This window comes from Lytechinus variegatus, chromosome 3 (assembly GCF_018143015.1).
Source record: "Lytechinus variegatus isolate NC3 chromosome 3, Lvar_3.0, whole genome shotgun sequence".
NCBI classification, from domain to species: Eukaryota; Metazoa; Echinodermata; class Echinoidea; order Temnopleuroida; family Toxopneustidae; genus Lytechinus; species Lytechinus variegatus.
The window spans coordinates 5,971,924-5,993,154 of record NC_054742.1 but is presented as its reverse complement, the minus strand read 5'-3'; the positions used below and the strand labels follow the sequence as shown (position 1 = coordinate 5,993,154).

At 38.5% G+C, this 21,231-nt stretch overlaps 1 protein-coding gene across 1 annotated transcript in view; it reads right to left on the bottom strand.

The window, feature by feature from the left end:
- Window positions 1-21,231, bottom strand: part of LOC121410074 (low-density lipoprotein receptor-related protein 1B-like) — a 146,051-nt gene that overhangs the window by 61,683 nt on the left and 63,137 nt on the right. The window contains exons 17-21 of the mRNA XM_041601932.1: window positions 19,625-19,876; window positions 19,134-19,293; window positions 17,589-17,716; window positions 8,764-9,036; window positions 7,518-7,643 (exon numbers count right to left, since the gene is read on the bottom strand). Coding sequence (XP_041457866.1) covers window positions 7,518-7,643; window positions 8,764-9,036; window positions 17,589-17,716; window positions 19,134-19,293; window positions 19,625-19,876 — 939 coding nt within the window. The remainder of the gene's footprint in view (window positions 1-7,517; window positions 7,644-8,763; window positions 9,037-17,588; window positions 17,717-19,133; window positions 19,294-19,624; window positions 19,877-21,231) is intronic.

The window sequence follows — 21,231 nt, the reverse complement described above, 5'->3', positions numbered from 1 at the left end:
CTAGGGTGCAGTGCCCGCGGTGGAAGAGGTGGCTTGGCTCAAGACACCATTGCCGAGAGAGCCCGTGAGGCTAGGCTGCGATGGATGACCGCCGGGCGGGGGAATCCCTAGCAGCAGCAAGTGTACGCCAGAGGGAGCTGGCGAAAAGTCTCTGTCATGATCCTACGTGAAGGCGACAATCAAGAGATGTTCTAACGAACAGACATCGCCAGATATGATACCTCAACAGTACGTTCCCAACGGAATCGAATGAGGTAGCAACAGCCCTGTCCTATCAAGTTAGGGACGGAAACTGGCTAAGAGTGTCCATGTCCTCGCTTGAAGAAACAAGCGAAGGAGGAGGGAGACTTGAGGAAAATAATCACAAAAATTTCCATCAGTCTGCGGTGAGAACCAGTTGTTTATGAAAACAGCCACAAGGCCTGGTCTCTAAGGTGATCGTAAGAGCAAGCACCGCCGGCGCCGGTTGCGGCAGCGTGGAACAGTCCGATATCGGAGAATAAGGAGTTCCAAAAAGCTGCGGGGGGGCGGCAAAAATGACGCCCTAAGCAGTGGGGGATGAGCATCTAAGTTTCTAAAAGAAGAACTCCAGTGAAGTAAATCACTTACATGGAGAGACTCATCCACAGTCGGCCCGAGAAAAAGCGGGTCGTAGTGATTGTGGTTAGGTAGGCATAAGCATACATGCATCCACGGTTACATCATCCTCGGTCGTGCGGTGACCATGGCCACATGCATTGCATGGAGGGAGGATGAAAGCAGCATGCGAGGCGACTCGAGTGTGCCGAGTGAAAAAGCTTCTAAATAAGAAGACGGTTCGACAAATGGGCACGGTAAGACATCCACCGTAGACCACTCCACACAAGGAGGAAACGGCGGAGACGCCCGCAAGCTTGACCCACATAGAGGGCAGTCTATAAGATAGACTGTTAGAGCTCGACCGATGGTCTGAAGGCGTACTGTTTGGTGTAAACTCGCCGACCCGGTACGGTGGGTGTGCCCAGAAAGTAGGCATAGAATGCCGACAGAGAAGTCTGGGGCTTTAAACAAGCTTGAACGCACGTACATAGCCAATAATCTCATGAGATGTACGGCGGTTTCTTTCCTCCGAGATGATGCTTACCCGACCGGGAAGGACTCGGGGAACAGCTGTGAATGTCAACAGGAGGGATATCTAGCATATGAAAAGCTGATTCCCTCCAGGTATTCGGTGCGGGTGCTTTCGGCGGTGTCCGGCTGGACGACCGGTGATGGCAGCTCGGGCAGGGCTCGAACGAGCCGCCCGAATACGAGACAATAGGTTAACATAACCATAATGCACCGGGTGGTGAAGGCGTAGCGATTACTAAGCACAGGAGAACTTTAAATCGCCGTGACATTCAGATCCGATATACATACTCATAAGTTCGGAGAGCTATGAGGTAGTGAGACATACCGCTGAGCGGTGATGGTGCTCATATCGGAGTCGCCCTCTCTTCAGCGGCGATCGCTGGAGGACGGGTGTCTGTACTAGCCCTGACTCTGGCCTTGCAAGGGTAGGAGCTAAGTAAGACAGGGCACCCTTACTTTCGAATAGAAAGTGAGGTTCAGGCCAGAAACCGACGGTCCCGTCGCCTGGGCGGACGGACCGCGGACGTGATAGGTTGCCCCCTCAAAGCAGCCAAACATTCTCACGAGAGAAGTGCGGCATGCGGTATGTAAGAGATTCTTACCTCCAATCTACGGGCCCGCTTAGGGGGTAGAATGGAGAGAGTTACCGCTGAAGGAGTCGTCGCCGTACGTGGGCTTGACGTAGAGGGCGAATTCGGGAGTACCTGCATAAAAAGGGGAATACCCATGCAGGTAACTCGCCGATGGCTCCCCGGAGTGCGGGTTGGCGAGAGAAGTCTCAATCCGCTCAATACCCGACGCCGGCAATAAGACCGCGGCGGTCTTATAATGACGGAGAACACGAGGATAATAACCCGTAATGCTCGGGGACGCATAGATGCAGCCTGAACGGATGCAACGTCCAGCCGTCGGTCACCGAGAGCTTGCCGACATATTGATGCTTGAAAGCCGTATGTCGGAAGCACCTGCATAGAAACGGGGGTCACCGTGTAGGTGAACAGCGTTTCAATAAATGCCCGGTGTGAGAGGACAGGTGATTGCTTGAGCCGCACAGTGCTTAGCAAGGCGGCTGAAGCTGATATGAAGCGTGGGTGAATTACCCGCACTGCTCATGGGAGTATGTGCGACGCCTGACCCACAAATATCGGGAGTCTGGTGACATAATGGAGGGCGATGCCCGTATGTCGATAACACCTGTGTATTAGCGGGGATTTCCCTTGCAGGTGCGTGAGCCGGCGAATCATGAAATCGCCGGTGACTCTCCGAGGTGCAAGATGGCGAATGTCTGCTTAACCTGCCCGGTGCTCGACACGGCGGTTTTAGCTGACAGGGAGCATGAGGATAAAGATCCGTGATGCTCGAGGGCGTTCTGTTGTAACATGAAGTTACGACGCCTGGCCATCGGCACAAGAATCAAAAAGAAAGGTCTGCCCGCAAAGTGGGATTAGCGACCTAGACTTTCTTCTTGTTATTCCTCTTCTGTGTGGCCCCCGCCGGGGGGCAGAAGAGGGAACAATCATCGGGAGTCTGGCGACATAGTGGCGGGCGACGCCCGTATGTCGATAGCACCTGTGTATTAGCGGGGATTTCCCTTGCAGGTGCGTGGGCCGGCGAATCATATTGCCGGTGACTCTCCGAGGTGCGAGACGGCGACTGTCTGCTTGACCTGCCTGGTGCTCGACACGGCGGTTTTAGCTGACAGAGAGCATTAGGATGAAGATCCGTGGTGCTCGAGGGCGTTCTGTTGTAACATGAAGTTACGACGCCTGGCCGTCGGCACAAGAATCAGAAGGGAAGGTCTGCCCGCACAGCGGGGTTAGCGACCTAGAATTTCTTCTTCTTCTTCCTCTTCTATGCGGCCCCCGCCGGGGGGCAGAAGAGGGTATAATGATCGGGAGTCTGGTGACATAATGGCGGGCGACGCCCGTATGTCGATAGCACCTGTGTATTAGCGGGAATTTCCCTTGCAGGTGCGTGAGCCGGCGAAACATGATATTGCCGGTGACTCTCCGAGGTGTGTTGGATGGCCGGTGTCTGCTTGATCCGCTCGGTTGGTAGTACCGTCGGCTGAAGCAGGCAAGCCTGGGGGTAAAAACCCGCAGTGCTGGAGGGCACTCTAGATTAGCTTGAGAAGCTGAGAGGCCTGGCCATCAAAAGAATCAGAGGACAGACCGCCCGACGGAGCGGGACTTACGTCTGTGGTTCTCCTCTTCTTCTTTTCTTCTTCTTCGGTTGCTCCGGCGCCGGAGCGGAAGAAGGGACAAGAGGCTGGGCTGCGCCTGTCTTCCTCTCCTTAGCTCTCCCACAGGGAGAGCCAGCCGAGGATCGGACGCTGGACCAGAGGCTGGACCAGAGACTGGACTGCGCCTGTCTTCCTCTCCTTAGCTCTCCCACGGGGAGAGCTAGCCGAGCGAGAGGAGGCGTCGGCCGAATCTGACGGCGTCAGATTGAATTGAGAGTCCGACACGGTCGGACTCAGGTGCCTCTTCCGACTAGGGGCTGGTAGCCCTTTGCCGACGCTCCCTAGAGGGGTCTTACACGGCATCGAGCCTAGTCTTTGCCGGGTGGAGAGACCCGTGCTCTCCCCCCGGACTTCAGGTGACCCGATGGCCGGTGGGTCTGACAGCCCTAGAGGAGTCGCCGTTTTCTGTACTAGTGCGACGCTCCCCAATAAGGTTCAGGTTCCGGGACGGAAGCCTTGGCCATCACCGTGCGGGCACGTGGTCGTAAATCCACGGTTCCACCCTTATTAAGCGGGGCACGTGAACGCGCGTCCACGGTTCCACCCCTTTGAGAGCCCACGGGGCTCTGACTCTGTTCTCGCTATCTATACTACCTGTGGTGGGGGATAAGACCCCGGTGTCGGGCCCCGAAACAGCAGTCGCCTGAGGCTCTTCAGAAAGAGAGTCCGAAAGGCTCATTATTGCCGTAGGGTGATCTAGTAGTAAGATAAAAAAAACAGAGAAGCAAAGGGGGTAGGGGGGGTAACAAACCCCAACCCAGAAGACAAGGACCTCAAAAAACGGACTTTTGAGAGTCAAAAACGGATCTCACAAGGATGATACAAGGTAAAATCCCAGAACAAAGGAAACAGTAATAATTAAGAATTATTAAGAGACACTGTCCCTGAAGTCCGTTAGAAAAATTAATTATTTGATTATCACAACAAGAATCTGCTTCCGCCAAAATTCTGAAAAGGAAGGGGGGAAGCATCTAAAAAGAAGAAAACACTAAGTTTTTTTTTTTTTTTTTTTTGTGTCCACCTGTTCAAAAGAAAAAATAATTTTTCTTGAGGTGAGGATCAGCTAAGGAAAAAAGGGGAGCAAGATTCCCTTTCTTTTTTTTTTTTTATAAACAAGAAGTTTAAGAAAAAAAAAATTATAAGTCCAGAGACCGGTAGCTGACTTGAAAAGGAAGGGGGGAAAAACAAAGATAGCTTTCCCGAGAAGGAAGGCCGAGTCAAAGGCGACGAACGCTGACAGGAGACGGCTTCCTAAAAAAAAAATTCTAAGTATTCTTGTGAAGGAAAGAAAATATTTTTTTTTTTATTTAATTGAATAATTAATCAATTAATAAACACAAGAACAAAGGATTGATTGAAACAAAAGAACAATCAACTAACTCGAAACAAGAAACAAAGAACTTGAATCGAGGCAAGGAGCAAGTCAAGAATTAAAAGAATCAATCAATTAATTAATTAATCAATTAACCAATTAATTCAATTAATAAATACAAGAACAAAGGATTGATTGAAACAAAAGAACAATCAACTAACTCGAAACAAGAGACAAAGAACTTGAAACGAGGCTGGAATACGACGCTCCTAACGTCCTACAGAACCTATCTGTGGAGAAATAAATCAATTAAATTCACGACGAGTCGTATAAACGAAGAAGTCAGTGAATAAAAAGAATTAAAAGAATTAAAAAGGAGCGAAGACAACGCCCGAGCAGGAAGGCGCGGAGCTATGGGGCGGAGAGGTGAAGACAACCCGCCTGTGAGAAACGTATCTTTAAAAAACAAACTCACGAAGAGGGACAAGACACGTTAAAATAATATCACGGAAGCTCCGCGCGACATGATAATCCTATAACAATCTTAGATGAGAGAAAATAAGATTGAAATAAGGGAAGAATTGCACAATAAAGTATCCAAACGGAAAACAGAAATGCAATTTTGAGAGTGTACTTAGCTTGCGACTGCACTCGACCGCAGGCGAAAGTAAAAGAGGAAATGGACGCCAAATTGCGCGACGATCTTGGGATAGTGCGTTGGTAGGGAGATGCAGCGCGCGCGCAGGAAAAATTGTGTACTCTATATTCGGCACGCAGGTTCATCGTAATGAACTAGCAAATCAAATGGGTATATCCCAGTTATTGATGTAAATATGAGTTCTTAGATGCTGAAAATGCAAATTCCAGTTTAAATGTTGATCGAGAATAACACCAAGAAATTTAACATTAGTTTTCCTTTCAATTAGGGTATTGTCTATTAAGATTTGGCTCTGGTCTTCCATAATCTTTTTTTTGTGTTGTGAATTTGTTTTACTGAGGTTGAGAGATAACTTATTACATTGAAGCCAGTTAGTTAATTTACGTAATTCTACATTGATGGTGTTTATCATTTTGTTAAAATCATGATGAGAATATAGCAGTGTCGTATCATCTGCAAATAACACATAGCTAAGCATTTCAGAAGACTTTACAATGTCGTTCATATATATCATAAAAAGAAGCGGCCCAAGTATGGATCCTTGTGGGACGCACCACTGGAGCTCTAAAATTTGTGATTGATGAACATCGACCTCAGTGTATTGAATTCTTTTTTTTTAAAATAATCTTTAAACCATGCCAGAGGCGTACCCCTTATGCCATAACATTCAAGTTTATTTATCAAAATTGAGTGATCGAGCGTGTCGAACGCTTTTGAAAGGTCCAAAAATAATCCGGTTGTATATTGTTTTTTTTTGCAAGGGAGTTAGTTATTCTATCATGTAAGTCCAAAACTGCTAATTCCGTTGAATGATGTCTCCTAAAACCATATTGGGCGGCGCAAAGTAATTTGTTTTTGTCTAAAAAATTATATACCTGGTTATGGATTATTCTTTCTAAGATTCTAGATAAAGAGGGTAAAATAGATATGGGTCGGTAATTTTCACATTGGATCCGATTTCCCTTTTTAAATATTATACGGGGCGTGCTAATTTGAAAGAATTCGAATAGCACCCAAGAGACAATGATAAATTGAAAATATGACATAGTTGATCTGCTAGAAAGAAAATTATTTGTTTTAAGATAAATGAGTTAATATCGTCATGACCACAAGTTTTGGTATTTTTAAGGGATTTTACTATGGATATAACTTCGTGTGGTCTTACGGGTTTGAAAAATATCGAGTTTTCAGCTCGTTCAGGTAAAAAATCTCTAAAAGAGTGCTCACTGGTTATAAAAGTTTTTTTTTTCTTTTGTGAATTCTGTTCTTTTACCCCTGCCTAAGATATTGTTTAAGATGGACCAGGTAGCAGACATATGTCCCGACACTCTTTTAAGTTTATTTGTATAATACATTTTGCGTGATGCTCTAATAATGGCTGTTAGTTTGTTACGATAAGCCTTAAATTTATTATGTTGGACGGTATTGCTAGGATTGCGTATATGCAACTTATATATAATCAAGAAAACATAAATTTATCGGGTTGAAGTTGTACTGTGACATACAAAGAGTTATTCAGACATGTCGATGGAGAATATAAAATTACAATCTTTGTATGTATACGTACATTAATGTTGAGTTGTAAATATAATATGGTTTTATTTAAACAACAGTTTCGTGAATTTTTTTTTAGAAGGATATTTGATATAACACAGTTTTTAAGGATCTACTAGGAATATACAAACTGTAGCGTTTGTAGAGTTTATAAGGCAAGAAGGTCACTTTCTCTAAAGATTTGTTTCTTCATTGAAGTGTTGAGATCTGTTGTTTTCACTGAGGCGATAACACGGCCATCACTTGTCCATGCCGCGTTTACATTTTTGTGTTGGCTTGTCTTCTTGAGGAGTTTGCTACTTTTATAGAATTATGTTCGTATTGAATATCATTCAATACCCTGTTTAAGGTCAATGCGTGTATGCAGTCTTTTGTCTTAATTTACAAACGACCATCAAGCCTGACTGTATATTGTCCTGATTAAATATTAAGGTGCTACAAATACTACACACATATAAATATACAATCATAAATGATCAACATTAAAGTATCTAGTTACATTCCTGTTGTCAATGACCCTAAACTTCTCCTTATAGAGTTTTCCATTGTAAAGGACCGACTCTTCAGAATATACATCCCCCTTCCTGTGACCCTCCTCTGGGAATAAAAAAATAACGCTAAACATTATTATTGGTTCTTACCAGGAGTACAAGTTGTTCCGTCTTCATCAAATTCAAATCCATCTGCGCATGTGCAGTTTCGATCAAATCCAGTAGGAAGGCAGAGTCCTGAGCAACCTCCGTTTTCAATGGAACAAATGTTGCTTCCTGAACAGGGAACATGAAAATAATATCTATTCTATACAAAGACGAATGGGTTTTGTACCAGGATAATTTAAACAAAAGGTATTAAGCCATTTGTTCTTGCTTGTGATACCCATAGAAGCTGATTTCGGTTCAGCAAATGTGTGGGATACTTCATGAGGATTTATTTTCTTATATCTGTCGTCTCTTTTAAATAATGGTACTTTGCCACAATGTTTAAAACATGTATGTCAAGAATTTATGCATCTCTCCATATTAAGTTGAAAAAGGAAACAATTCAAAATGATAAAAGATACAGATTGAAATTGGTGACTTGCAACCATCGTAACAGGAAATCTGTACTTAATGGAAACTGCAAAAATGGTTTACCGTATAGTTAAGTGTCGGTTTGGTAAACTAAGAATATTGTCAGTTTGTTTTACCACTAAAATTACAAAAGATAATATATATAATAACCTATTAATATATAATTATATAAAACATAGTAGTTACGATTGTACCATTTTGTTGTCTTAATTCCTTAATTCATCAATTAGTATCATTACATAACTTAATATTAATGTGTAAATCCAATATGCCTATACTGAACCTAAAGAAAATGATAACAAGTAGTGAATGGAAACAAAACATAAATATGCATATATTAAAAAGAAAATAAAAACAACACATTTCTTTTTAAAGATAGCTTTGGTATACAAAAACTATCATTATTTCCGATATTGTCACTAAATTTCGACGTGATGAACCACATTCAGATGTTCCTTATATTATGTCAGAAAGATTCGTGATGATGAATGCATCACAAAGTCAACTAAAATTCGGTTTAAAACAAAAACCAAAGGGGAAATCCGCCCGAATTTCAAAAAAGAACATATTTATGAAGTTTGGGTAAAATTCAAGATTGTTTGGGAGTTAGTTTTTAACGTCACTTAGAAGCTGCATGCTCACTTATTCGTTCTGTAATATACATTCCTTTTCTTATAGTGTTTAGGGGGGGTGAATATTAATTACCAAACAAGCGTGTCTGAAAAGTATGACATTTGATAAAGTGGTCATTTTTTTAAAAGAATCCAAGTTGTATTTTTAATGTAAAATAAGTTCAAGTAATGAGAATTACTAATACCTAATGGCATTGTATTGGCGGATACCATGTATATTCCATTTGGTCGGAGGTACTCGTTGGGACCTACTGTCGTGATACCACTACCAGTGTCTTTATCCATCTTGAGTACACTTTGCAATGTCCAGTCTGTCCAGTAAAGAAACTGACCAAATACAGCAACTTCATAAGCATGGACATCTCTTCCAAACGTATACAGAATGCGCCGTCCATTACCGTAAAAATCAGCTGTTTCAAATCTTTCAAGACGAGCATCACACCAGTAAAGCCGATTTCCTGACATATAAAAACGGAACATAGTTGGGTTTGTTAGCATCATATCGGTAAATTCCAAGATTGGCTACACATGTCTTTAAGATACACAATAAATACACCGGAAAATAGCAGGGAATCAAATACAAAATATTGTTTTTCGATTTGTAGAAATTGATCGATGCCAGATTGATTGTATAAAAAAACAATTCAGATCTACTTAATTTACATAATTATTCGTACAGAGCATGTTCCATTAAAACCATTGTTATATAATTGACTGGAATTGTGGCAGCTTTAAAAATAGATTCAAAGTAAGAATGACATCAAAACGGTTTGAGAAAAGAAGACAATGAATGAAATGACACCTACTTAACGAGACGAAAACTGCAATTTAAAGAGGTCATCAATGTTTGTCAACTTATGACAGATTAAAACTGTAAAATTTCAACTATAGTCAAATAGAACCACAACATGACCATCAAGTTTGGTATATATGCATTTTTTAACGAAAATTGTAGTATTGGATGTATACTTCATGAATCCGACGGGTGCAAAGGTCCAATGAAGGCGGGAGTTTATCAACACTTAAAAGGTGTAACAATTATGGAATCAATCCAAGTGATTCCTTATAATCTTCACAAGTGTAGTATTTTACACCAGTTCCGGTTATATTCCTCCCTCAGCTGTCCTCTGTCCCTCTTCTACCGGATGATCGCCGGATCCCCCTTCCTCAACAATCTCGACTGCATGTCTCTGCCTTAGCTGTATACTTCGTTTCACACTTACAGTATGAATTGTGAAATAATGATTCGACGGCCTCATAGAAGAGGGTGACATTGACTTATATCGACAAGCCAGTTAATTCATGGGGAGTAACCACTGTGTCATAAACAAGTACGGGCAGGTCATGGGAGTAGAAATTATATGTATTTTTTTCTCTCACAAGACTGACATTTTTTGTTTAACCAGACTGTTCTCCGTTAAGGGTTTACAAATCTTCTGCATACTGATGAAAAAGTGATCGATATTAAAGTTATGATATTGAAACTAGGAGAAAAAAGCCGGCTGTGAGCTGACAATTCCCTATATATTGGGTTGGGATGCCACGTCAATTTTGCAAGGGAAAGACGTCCACTCTGAACTTGCTTAATCCTCTTCTAGACTAATTTCACCCTCTTCAATCTCAATTTTATTGAATGGATTTTTATTCAAATTGAAATACCTGACAAGAAGCAAATGGTTGTTGGCGAAATATACAGGCCTCCAAAAGGTAACACTCAAGATTTTTTGGATTGTCTCCAAAACTTACTGTCATCTCCTGTTCTTTACAACAAGAATGTCTTTCTTATGGGCGACTTCAATCTAGACCTATTTTGCATTGTAACACTGTTTCTTCTTGCCAGGAGTTTCTTAATGTCATGTTATCTAGCTCTTTTATACCCTCAATTACCAAACCAACTAGAATTACAGACTCGTCGTCAACTTTGATAGACAATATTTTTGTAAATATTTTATCTAGTACGTCATCTGGCATTTTGGTGTCTGATTTGTCAGACCATTTCCCTATTTTTGTTGAGGTGTTTTTCGGCAGAGATAACAATAAATCTGCATCAATTAGTGTCCGAGACATATCAGAAGAAAATTTAAATAGATTTAGGGAGAGATTAAATGAGATCGACTGGAATGTAATCTATAACATTCAAGACCCGGATGTTTGTTTTTACATATTCTTGGATCTTTTTATGTCTACTTATAATGCTACAATCCCCCTTAAGAAGTTTTCCCGCTCCACATATAAAAAGACACCTAGACTCCCCTGGATCTCTCAATCTCTCCTTAAGTCTATCAACCGCAAAAAACAATTTATTTTGCAAATACAAGAACAACCTGGTAAAGATAAACTTACAAGGAAATATATTCGATATCGTAATGTACTGACAATTTCCCTACGTCTCGCCAAAAAAAATGTATTTTTCTGATCAATTCAACAAGTACAAGAACGATATTTCGAGTACGTGGAGGGTGATAAACAAGGTCCTACGATCAAACAAAAAGTCCGAACCAACAAAAGAAATTTCACACAACGGAAGAATTATCGAAGATCCTACTGAAATAGCCGAGTTGTACAACGATTACTTTGTTCACATTGGTACTAATCTCTCAAGGAATATCCCTGAATCTGCTAGATAATTTACATCGTTTTTAAAGAATCCTAATCCGCAATCTATTTTCCTTACCCCTATAGTCGAATACGAAGTTAAAGATATTGTAAATAATTTAAAATGCAATAAGAGTCCTGGTGGTTATGGAATAACAAATTTTCTTTTGAAAAGGGTAATTAATGAAATACTCTCACCTTTGACATATATTTTTAATCTATCATTAGTAAATGGAGTTGTTCCTTGCAATATGAAAGTAGCAAAAGTTATACCTGTTTTTAAAAAAGATGATAAACGAGAAGTTTGCAACTATCGTCCAATTTCACTTCTCACTTCCCTTTCAAAATTATTAGAAAAGATAGTATACTCACGCTTTATCAAATTTTTAACCGACTGTCAAATATTAAGTGACTCTCAGTTTGGTTTCAGGAAAAACATTCAACCGTTCATGCCTTACTTTCTTTTATTGACAAGGTGGCATGTGCTGTCGATAAGTCATTACATACTGTTGGTATATTCCTGGACCTTTCCAAGGCCTTCGACACGATCAATCATGATATATTGTTATATAAATTATCACATTATGGTATTCGTGGGAAGGCCTTGGACTGGTTCAGGAGCTACCTCAGTTCTCGTAAACAATTTGTTTCTTATACAGGTATAAATTCTAGTTTGAAATCAATATCTTGCGGAGTACCCCAAGGATCACTCCTTGGTCCCTTACTTTTTATTCTTTACATTAATGATTTTAAGAATTCTTCCAAAATTTTGTCATTTATTTTGTTTGCTGATGATTCTAATCTTTTTCTGTCTCATCGTGACCCACATACGCTACTTAATACTTTGAATACAGAACTTCTATCAGTTCAGTCTTGGATTAGAGATAACAAGTTGTCACTTAATGTCAAGAAAACTAATTTTAGGATTTTTAGTAATTCTCTCAAAAGTTTACCTGGTCAAGTAGTCATGGATAATGTAAATTTATTACAGGTTGATTCCACCAAATTTCTTGGGCTCTATATTGATCATGATTTGTCTTGGAAGTGTCACATTAATTACTTGAGTAAATTGACTTCTAGGAGTATTGGTATTTTAAGCAAGCTAAAATATTTTTCCCTGATTATATACTATTAAACTTATATATAACTCTCATTTCTTTACGATTAAATTATGGTATATTGGCTTGGGGTAATACAAACAAGACTGTATTAGAAATGTTATTCAAATTACAAAAGCGGGCAATTAGGGTAATTAACCAATCTGACCTTTATGCACACACATTTATTTATTAAAAAAAAAAATCCTGAAAATTCATGATCTTTACGAATTTCATTTGGGTAAATTCATGTTTCAACTCTCAAAAGATGATCTACCGGAAATTTTTTCTTCCTTGTTTCAAAGAAACAACCTCATCCATTCGTACCCTACCCGCCAACGGGACTCATTTCACCTTCCACGTACTCGTACGTTATTTGCTCAAAGAACAATTGTATTCGAAGGACCAAGGCTTTGAAATAATCTTCCAAGCGAAATAACTAGCTGTTTATCATCTTTAAGTATGTTTAAATGTAAACTGAAATCATTTCTCTTGTCCATTTATGGACACCGTTAAGACGCACTGGCTGAATATATGTAATGTATTTGATTTGTACCTTTTTAAAGGTATAATGTGGTATAGTTTTTATTTTTTTTTTTTTCATTCTTCGCTCATCCCCCTCATATATTTCACATTGTCCACTTTTCCTATAATTCTTTACCCCTTGATTTTGTGCTGTTTGGCTTTTCCTTTGTAGTCTAATTATTCTCTAGTGTCCGATCTCCTCACGAACTTCATAATTACTTTAAGGAACCTGCAGACACTACAAGCTCTGCTTTTCATGCAGGTTCCTTCATATTTCACTTTATTTACTGCCATTATCTTTGTATTTTCTATGTAACCAAATGTTTTTCTTGTATTATGTTATTATTTTGTTATCTTGTGAAGTATGAAAATAAATTCAATTCAATTGCATGTTAAGTCATACTTGCATTTAGAATAGCACAATATTTACATACGACACACCAAAGTGGCAAACGCGAGCTCTAGAACATGCATACGGTGGCCTCGATATTAATCCACATGGAACAAGTTCAAGTTTTGATAATACCATTATGGGAGTATCTGTGCTATAAAGAAGTTCAGGAAGCCCTCCTTAATTATACTTCCCATCCATACATAAAAGGTATAGGTTGCAGGGGAGTCTTTCGGATAAGATTTTCCCAAGATAAAGATTCTGAAGAAAAACACATTTGACACTTTCTTTTTGCTGAATTTTCAGTTGGGGTAGCGGCTCTTAATCTTTACATTTATTATTAGATAAGAAAGAGATAAAGTATGAATACCACAGCTTTAATTGATCCCAATTCCTGTCCACTTCTTCTCCATCAGGCTATGTATAGTAAGCAGAAATTCAGAGTTCGAGTATTTCACTTGCCAAATCAACACAACATGGTATCCCAACCTAATTAAATGAATTGTCTGTGCACAGCCAGCTTTTTTTCCCTAATTTCAATACCATACATTTATCAATATCGATTAACTTTTCATATACAAGGCACTTTTAAGTATTGAATTGGAGAAAATCGTATGCGTTTAATAATATAGAGAAGACATTTAATGTAGTTTCTCCGAAAAAGATATATATATGCTATATTTTCAAGACCCAGAAAATGTACTCAAAGCAGTAGGCTTAGAGAGTTTCAATTTAAAATGCTTTATGAATTAATATAGACGAAGAAATATTTACATTTATTCAAAATTTTCTCAGAGAGTGAATGCTCATTTTGTGGGAAAACTGACAAAACTTACGAGCATCTGTTTTTTTTTTCATGTGAAAAGACGAAAGACGTATGGATAGATTGTGGTAACTTATTCAATATTTATGAAATAAAACATGCTAGGTGGGTGGATATACACATTGGTGTTAAGCATGCTAATATAGGGAAGGAATAGATAATTAATCACATTCTTTTAATAAAAATCTGATCTTTGTTTACAGCAGGACTAAAAAAAGACCACCAAGTCCCAACGAAGGTAGAGAGAAGATATTAGAAAATGAACTTGAAGCGAAAATTTTAGCGGTAACGCAGGGTAAATTATCAAACCATTTAAGGAAATGTGGGAACATTTCCTTACAAGAGTACAGAGGCAACAGAGCTCATGAGATTATGTTAGTTCTTATGGTGTTTTTTCTTGATTCAAACGGAACGCGGCACCATATGCAAGGGTGTATGGAGTGTGTGAGTGTTTGAGGGTGTGAAGTGTGGGGGTTTGCGGAGGGAAGGGGGTGGTAAGGAGGGGGAAAGTACAACGCATATACTTTTCTAAATTTTTTTCTCTTATATTTGTTTGTTAAACTCATCTGGTAGTGATACGATGCAGTGTCTTAAAATATTTCATGATGTGCATAATGTATACGAGTTTAAGAAATTTATTCGAATAATTATTTACAATTGTTACTTTGTAAACTTCATTGTGGGAAATTTGATTTGAGAGAAAAATAATAAAACATCCTTTAAAAAATAGTATGTAGGAGACTTGTAAACTCCATAGGAGAACAGTCTGGTATACACAAATATTAGTGTCGTCAGAGAAAAATTATATATGCTTCTACTCCCATGGCATCTTCAGAAGATAACTGATAGTACGTGAAACAGGACATTAAGCCTAACCGTACCTGTTTATGACTTAGTGGTTGCTAACCAAAAAAATACAAGAACTTACTTTTCGATGCCAGTCATAATTTCATATGTGAAACGAAGTATTCATGTACAGTAAAGGCAGAGACATGCAGTCGAGAATGTTTAGGAAGGGGAATCCGACTAGCATCTGGTCGAAGAGGAATGGGACAAAGGACAGTTGAGAGAGGAATATAACAGGACCTGTTGTAAATTGTTAAATTTTTGTAGATTCTTTGGAATCACATCGATTGATTTGATACAAAAATTTTACACTTTATTAAATATTGATAAACTCCCCCGTTCATTTGACCTTTCATGAGCGTAAATAACTGAAAGGTGACCTTGGCATGTGTTTTATTTTTGTGTAAATGTACATTCAATTTTACATATAGGCTTCAATTTGATACCAAAAATGATATGTTTATTCAATACACTAGATAAGATATAAGTCATAATTAAGAAGTTGGCCTATGTGAAAAGGATGGTGTGGTTAATGACGTCAGAAAGTGACGTTGCCCAAGGGTACCAAAGTGGCCCCTGTCAGCTTCTTATATACACATTGGATGCATAACCTAAAGTCCAAGATACATATGATACCTAACTTGTTTCTATTCCGAACATGAGTACGCATTATATATTGCATTGCTTAAATTTGTGTCCTTATTTGAACTTTCATTACCTTTAAGAGTTTCTGATATTTTCTTTCTGCAGTTGGGTTCTTTTATGTTTCGACTGAATAATAATGACTTGCCTCCGGCACTAAATTATATGTTCATAAAAAACAGCCAGTTGCACGACTATCCAACACGCCAAGCATTTTCATTTCATCTTCCAAAAACCAGAACAAAATTTGCCCACAATTCTGTTATTTATTCAGGTCCCAAATATTGGAATTCTCTCAATATCGATATAAAAAGATCTGTTAGGTTAACTGCATTTAAAAGAAAATTGAAAACGTCTCTTTTGAGAAAATATTACTCCTCGTAGAACCCAACTGTAAGCTTTAAATACACAATATATATTTATCTATTTGTACTCAATTGCGTATTACTTTTAAGACGGTCAGAGAGTGGATTGGGCACCTGGTAGCCAGGGAAACTCTTTAAAACTACATACCTCTTCTAAGTTTTTCTTCGGTCCTTTGATACTTTTTCTCTCCTAGCAACTATCAAGTTTTTTTCTTTTCCTCGTCTGCCAGGTGCTCCATCCCCTCACTATGTCCGTATGTTTACCATTGTAATGAATTACATGTATTCATATTTACAGCTGCAGATACCCTTACAAAGGACCCGTCTACTATTTCACTGGCATACGATCAATTCTGTCAAATTATTTTACGTCATGCTTAAACGTCGCAATCGTGAACAGCAATATAATAGACGGGTCTTCTTTCCTTCTTTCTTTCTTTTATGTCTTGTTTTGTCCTCCTTGTCTTGTCTAGTAACCTGTGTGCCCCTGTTCTTTGTAACGTTCTCTGTTTTCGTCCTTGTCCAGTTTCTGTAACTTTCTCCGAGTTCAGCTCTATTTTTTTATAATTATTTGTAGCTATCAATGATTACACAGATTATTTGTTAAGGGCCTATCCACAACAAGCTTCTGCTTTACTTTAGGTCCATCCACTTAGAATTTGCTTTTATATTGTAATTATGCATACTATTTCGGAATGAGTTGTATGTTTTACTTTGTATTTTGATTGATTTGTGGAAAATAAATGAAATGAAATGAAATGACCATTAATTGCTCTGAATGCGTTCTTAATGCCTTGTGAATCAAATATGTGGATTTGCTATTATTTCATGTCACTCATGATTCCACTCAATAGAAAGGCAACATTTTTTTTAGGGCTTGTCGCATTTTGCTGGTTATATCCCCTTTAGTGTCCCGCAATTAAATGAATTCCCTGCAGAATAGTGGCCTACTATAGTATTCCGAACCCTGGACGAAACAGCTTTGACATTTCATTGGTTTACTAGGTGACTGATAATATCATGACTCATGTATATTCATTAGGAAGACGCCCGGAAGAGGTTCCTCATGAATATATAATTCAGCTCAGATGTCAAGAGGCCCTGGCGCGCCAGGCCTAATTCCATCGCTTCGCTTGGGAAGCAGCCGCCAGAGCCTCGAAAAGAGGCTACATTTAGGGGAATGTAAGAAAGTTTGTGTGGTTTATGACGTCACATAAATAAAATTCCTCAAGATGCCTAGGTCGCATCCATTGGATTCTTAATATGCACACCCTCAACTTAACTTTAAGCAAAAAATGCACATAATACCTAATTTTTGGTATTTAAAGCGTGTTTTTCGCCCTTATGTATTATTTACATTTGTTGTGCAATTTGACCTTTTATGAAGTAACGTGACCTTTAACGGACATATGCGTGATTTAAATGGGAATTTAAGTATTTGCATTTTACTTTTCATTAGCTTTATTTGATACCAACAGTGACATGTTTATTTCGCAAATATGAAAATCATATTAAAGAGGTATGTAAAAAAGTGGGCGTGGCCTATGACGTCAATTTGAAAAAAAAATGCCCAAGCGTGCCCAAGTGGCACCCGTCGGATTATTGAAGTAGACACCCTATACTAAAACTTTTAGCAAAAAAAATATGTCTACCCGACTACTATGTCTTCGAGATGGGATATTATGGAAACTGAAACAAAGTCAAATTGGGCATTGAAATGTTGTACCAATGTAGTCTATGGTGAGTCCATTTGGCCAGCCTAGTGATCCAGATATAATTGTTGAACGATCAGTTCCATCCATGAAGGCTCGTTCAATAACAGGATTGTCTCCCCAATCTGTCCAAAACATCGTCCTGATAACAACCAAAAAGTTATCAACATTTGTAATTTCACCTTATTTAGATTCGAATATACAAATTAATATCCACAGAGAGAAACACAACTTCCAGTTTACAAAACAATATGTAGGGGAAGGCGGTGTAAGTTGTGATACGTTTTGCTTTGCATGTTACCAATAATGTGACTAATAATATTATAGAAATTAGTACCTTGCCTTTAAATTTAATTCTTGGGAAATATTCACCTATATAACTTTCTACCCCAACACTGAAAGTCATCGTGGCCTTCGAGAAAGCGATGCCAAATTGCTCAACTTGCCCCATCTGTGGGGAAAGCTGCGCCACCTTCTGGGGTAAGTTGAGCCACAAAAAGAACCAGCATGTCATTTTGTTTAATCTTTTCACTGGTTAGATCTCTAAAAATATTAACATCCTCTAAAAGTAAAAGAACTGTCATGTGAATTTGCTCCTTTCTGCTTGCATATCAATCATGTCAATGGCTTTTAAGTTTTTTTTATACATTACCTTAAGAACTATCATGGCTAAACTTGTCTCATGGTGGCCGGCCGAAATTATCCCAGTCCGAACTTAATGCAATATTTTCACATCTACACATTTCTTATACATTCATCATGTAAAAGACTATGACTAGATGAGATTCCATACCTGGACTAAAGAATATCCTTTCTTATTTCTTTATCATGTTTAAAGATGTGTGGGTAAAAAGCACTGATCTATTTCACACCATTTTTTTTACTTTTTGGGCAGAAATGTGTTTTTTCCCTTTTAAAAAACTACTCTTTGTTTCAAAGTTGAAAACAAAGTGGTGGGGTTTAGGGTTATGCAATGAGTCATCAATAGATGACACCACCACAATGTCTGACTCATTCATTATTAGCCTGGGGTGGTGGCTTAACTTGCCCCTATGCTCTTCTTAGCCCTCCTTCCCCCACTGACCTACCTGTAGAATTCGCATCCGTACAATTAGCCAATTGTTATGTTTTGCTGTCGTTTTTAGTTTCATTTCGTAGAAGTGGAAGGGGTCATTGCGAAGAAAACTTAGTTGTTATACATCTACTAATAAAAGAAATGAATCTAATAACAAAAGGTAATGGTGGTGGTGATGGTGGTAGTAATAATTTTTATAGTAGTGGAAGCATGATATTTATAATCGAATTCTGAACTCTCTGCAATCCTTGTTGCTGTAAAAAACTTATAATAATAAACGAATTGGAAAATAACACTTCTTCTTTGTTTATCTCTCTTTCCATCCATTATGGTCAATGATGTCACAAGCATTGTAAACAGGTAAGTATCATAAAGGGACGACATCAGAGTAGAAGACGATACGGATCAATTTTTTTTAGATAAGCAGTTTTCAGCAGCTTCTTTTTGCCATTGATCAATTATAATGTAATATTAATGCTCATACCCTCTAACTGGATGCAGCACAATGGATCTTGGTTTATCTAAACCACGAATTAGTGTCTTCCGATATGAACCATCGAGGTGAGATACAGACAAGTCATGGGTTCCAAAATCCGTCCAGTATAAAAGCCTAGAGATCGAGTCCACGGCAATCCCATCAGGATCTAAGAACATAACATTCTAATTAATTACGGTAATGATTTCATCTATTGAGGTCTTCGTGATGGAACTTAATATACCAGCATTAGTTATATGAGACTTACATAAGCGATTTTAACGAACTTCTCTGTCTATACAAATTTTGATGTAATATATTATATCATTGAGAAATACTTGTTCAAAAGTATACATTTATTATAAAAGTGTATTCTTTCTCGGGGGGGGGGGGGGATAAAAGTGATTGCATAACACTGAATGCATTTAAACCTGTTAAACCAAAAGTGATATGACATTTCAGTTAAGTATAATTATAGAATGTAAGCTGAGAAATCTTACGATCAATAGCATCTCTAGCAATGACTTGGTAGTTGTTACCATCCAACGAGGCACGGCTTAGTGTCTTAGATGCAACATCACTCCAGTAAACTTTTCTATCAATTGGATCGAAGCTCACTGCTATTGGATTCCGAATACTTGGTAAGTAGAGTGCCTTAGGTTCCAGGTTAGACTCTATCATGTCCATACTAACCTGAAAGATCGATCGTCGGTAGGTGTCCGTCACCAAAAAGAAGTCGTCCTGAACAAGGTCTGACAAAAACAAGGAAAAATAAGTGAAATTTGTAAATGAGGAAATTAACCATCATAATTATTAGCTCCTCATTGGTTGATATAGTATTCCAAGTTTGTTAGATATAGGCCTTTTGGGTACATGTATTAACAAGTGCCGAGGCATTCTATACAATGTTCCAAAACAGATATATAAATTTTTATTATAAAAATTTAATCAAAATAAAGAGTCAGAACCACCACACCACTCTCCATTAATCCAATGTAAATTGAGGTCTGATTTCACTGATTTTTTTTTTTTACATCTATGCGATATAATAAATTTTTGCGAAGGTCTGCATATTTTACTCCACGTGATAGTTTACCATAAGCGGTGTGGTATAGTACAACCTGAACTTAGAATGGTAAAAGGATATTAAATTTCATTACACTCATGTTGCTGCTACATATCAATGATACGATTCACTTCACACACCTCAAGGCTTCTACTAAAGCTACTCGTTAATGCGACCTCTCAATGTTTTACAGCTGCTGCATCGAAAAAAGGGCTGGCGACATGACGTAGCCTTGTGGGAAGTTCGAGCTTGCTGGCTTAATGTAAAGGTCAAGTCCACCTCAGAAGAATGTTGATTTGAATCAATATAGAAAAATCAGACAAGCACAATGCTGAAAATTTCATCGAAATAGAATCTATAATAAGTTATGAAATTTCAAAGTTTTGCTTATTTTAAACAAATAGTTATATGAACGAGCCAGTAACATCCAAATGAGAGTAGATGATGTCACTCTCTATTTCTTTTGGGTTTTTTTATTGTTTTAATTATACAATATTTCAATTTTTACGAATTTTACGAATAGGACCTCCTTGCATGAACCACTAAATGTTAGAATAATGGAATTCCACATGTTCAGGAAGGAATGAAACTTTATTTCACCTGACAATGACGAGAAAATCAAGATATTTCATGTTTCATATGATAAAATACATAAGAAATAGTGAGTGAGTGATATCCTCAGTTCCCTCATTTACATACCGACCGAGATGTGCATACAACTGTTTTGTGTAATGAAGCAAAACTTTAAAATGTCAAACTTTCTTATTTTACATCCGATTTTGATGGAATTTTCAGTGTTATGCTTGTTGAATTTTTCGTTTTTGTATTAAAGTAAAGGTTTTGTTGGGGTGGACTTGTCCTTCAATCATTGATTGATATTTAGGGAGAGAAAAAAGTCTCCTTCTGTCAGGTGTTTTATCCGCCACCTCCCGGTACTTTTACATAATTTATACATAAATATGCTACCAGATTGTTGAATTTGGTTGTCAGCCAATGAAATATATGCAATTTTAAGTTGCCCCAATTATGTTGCCTGATATT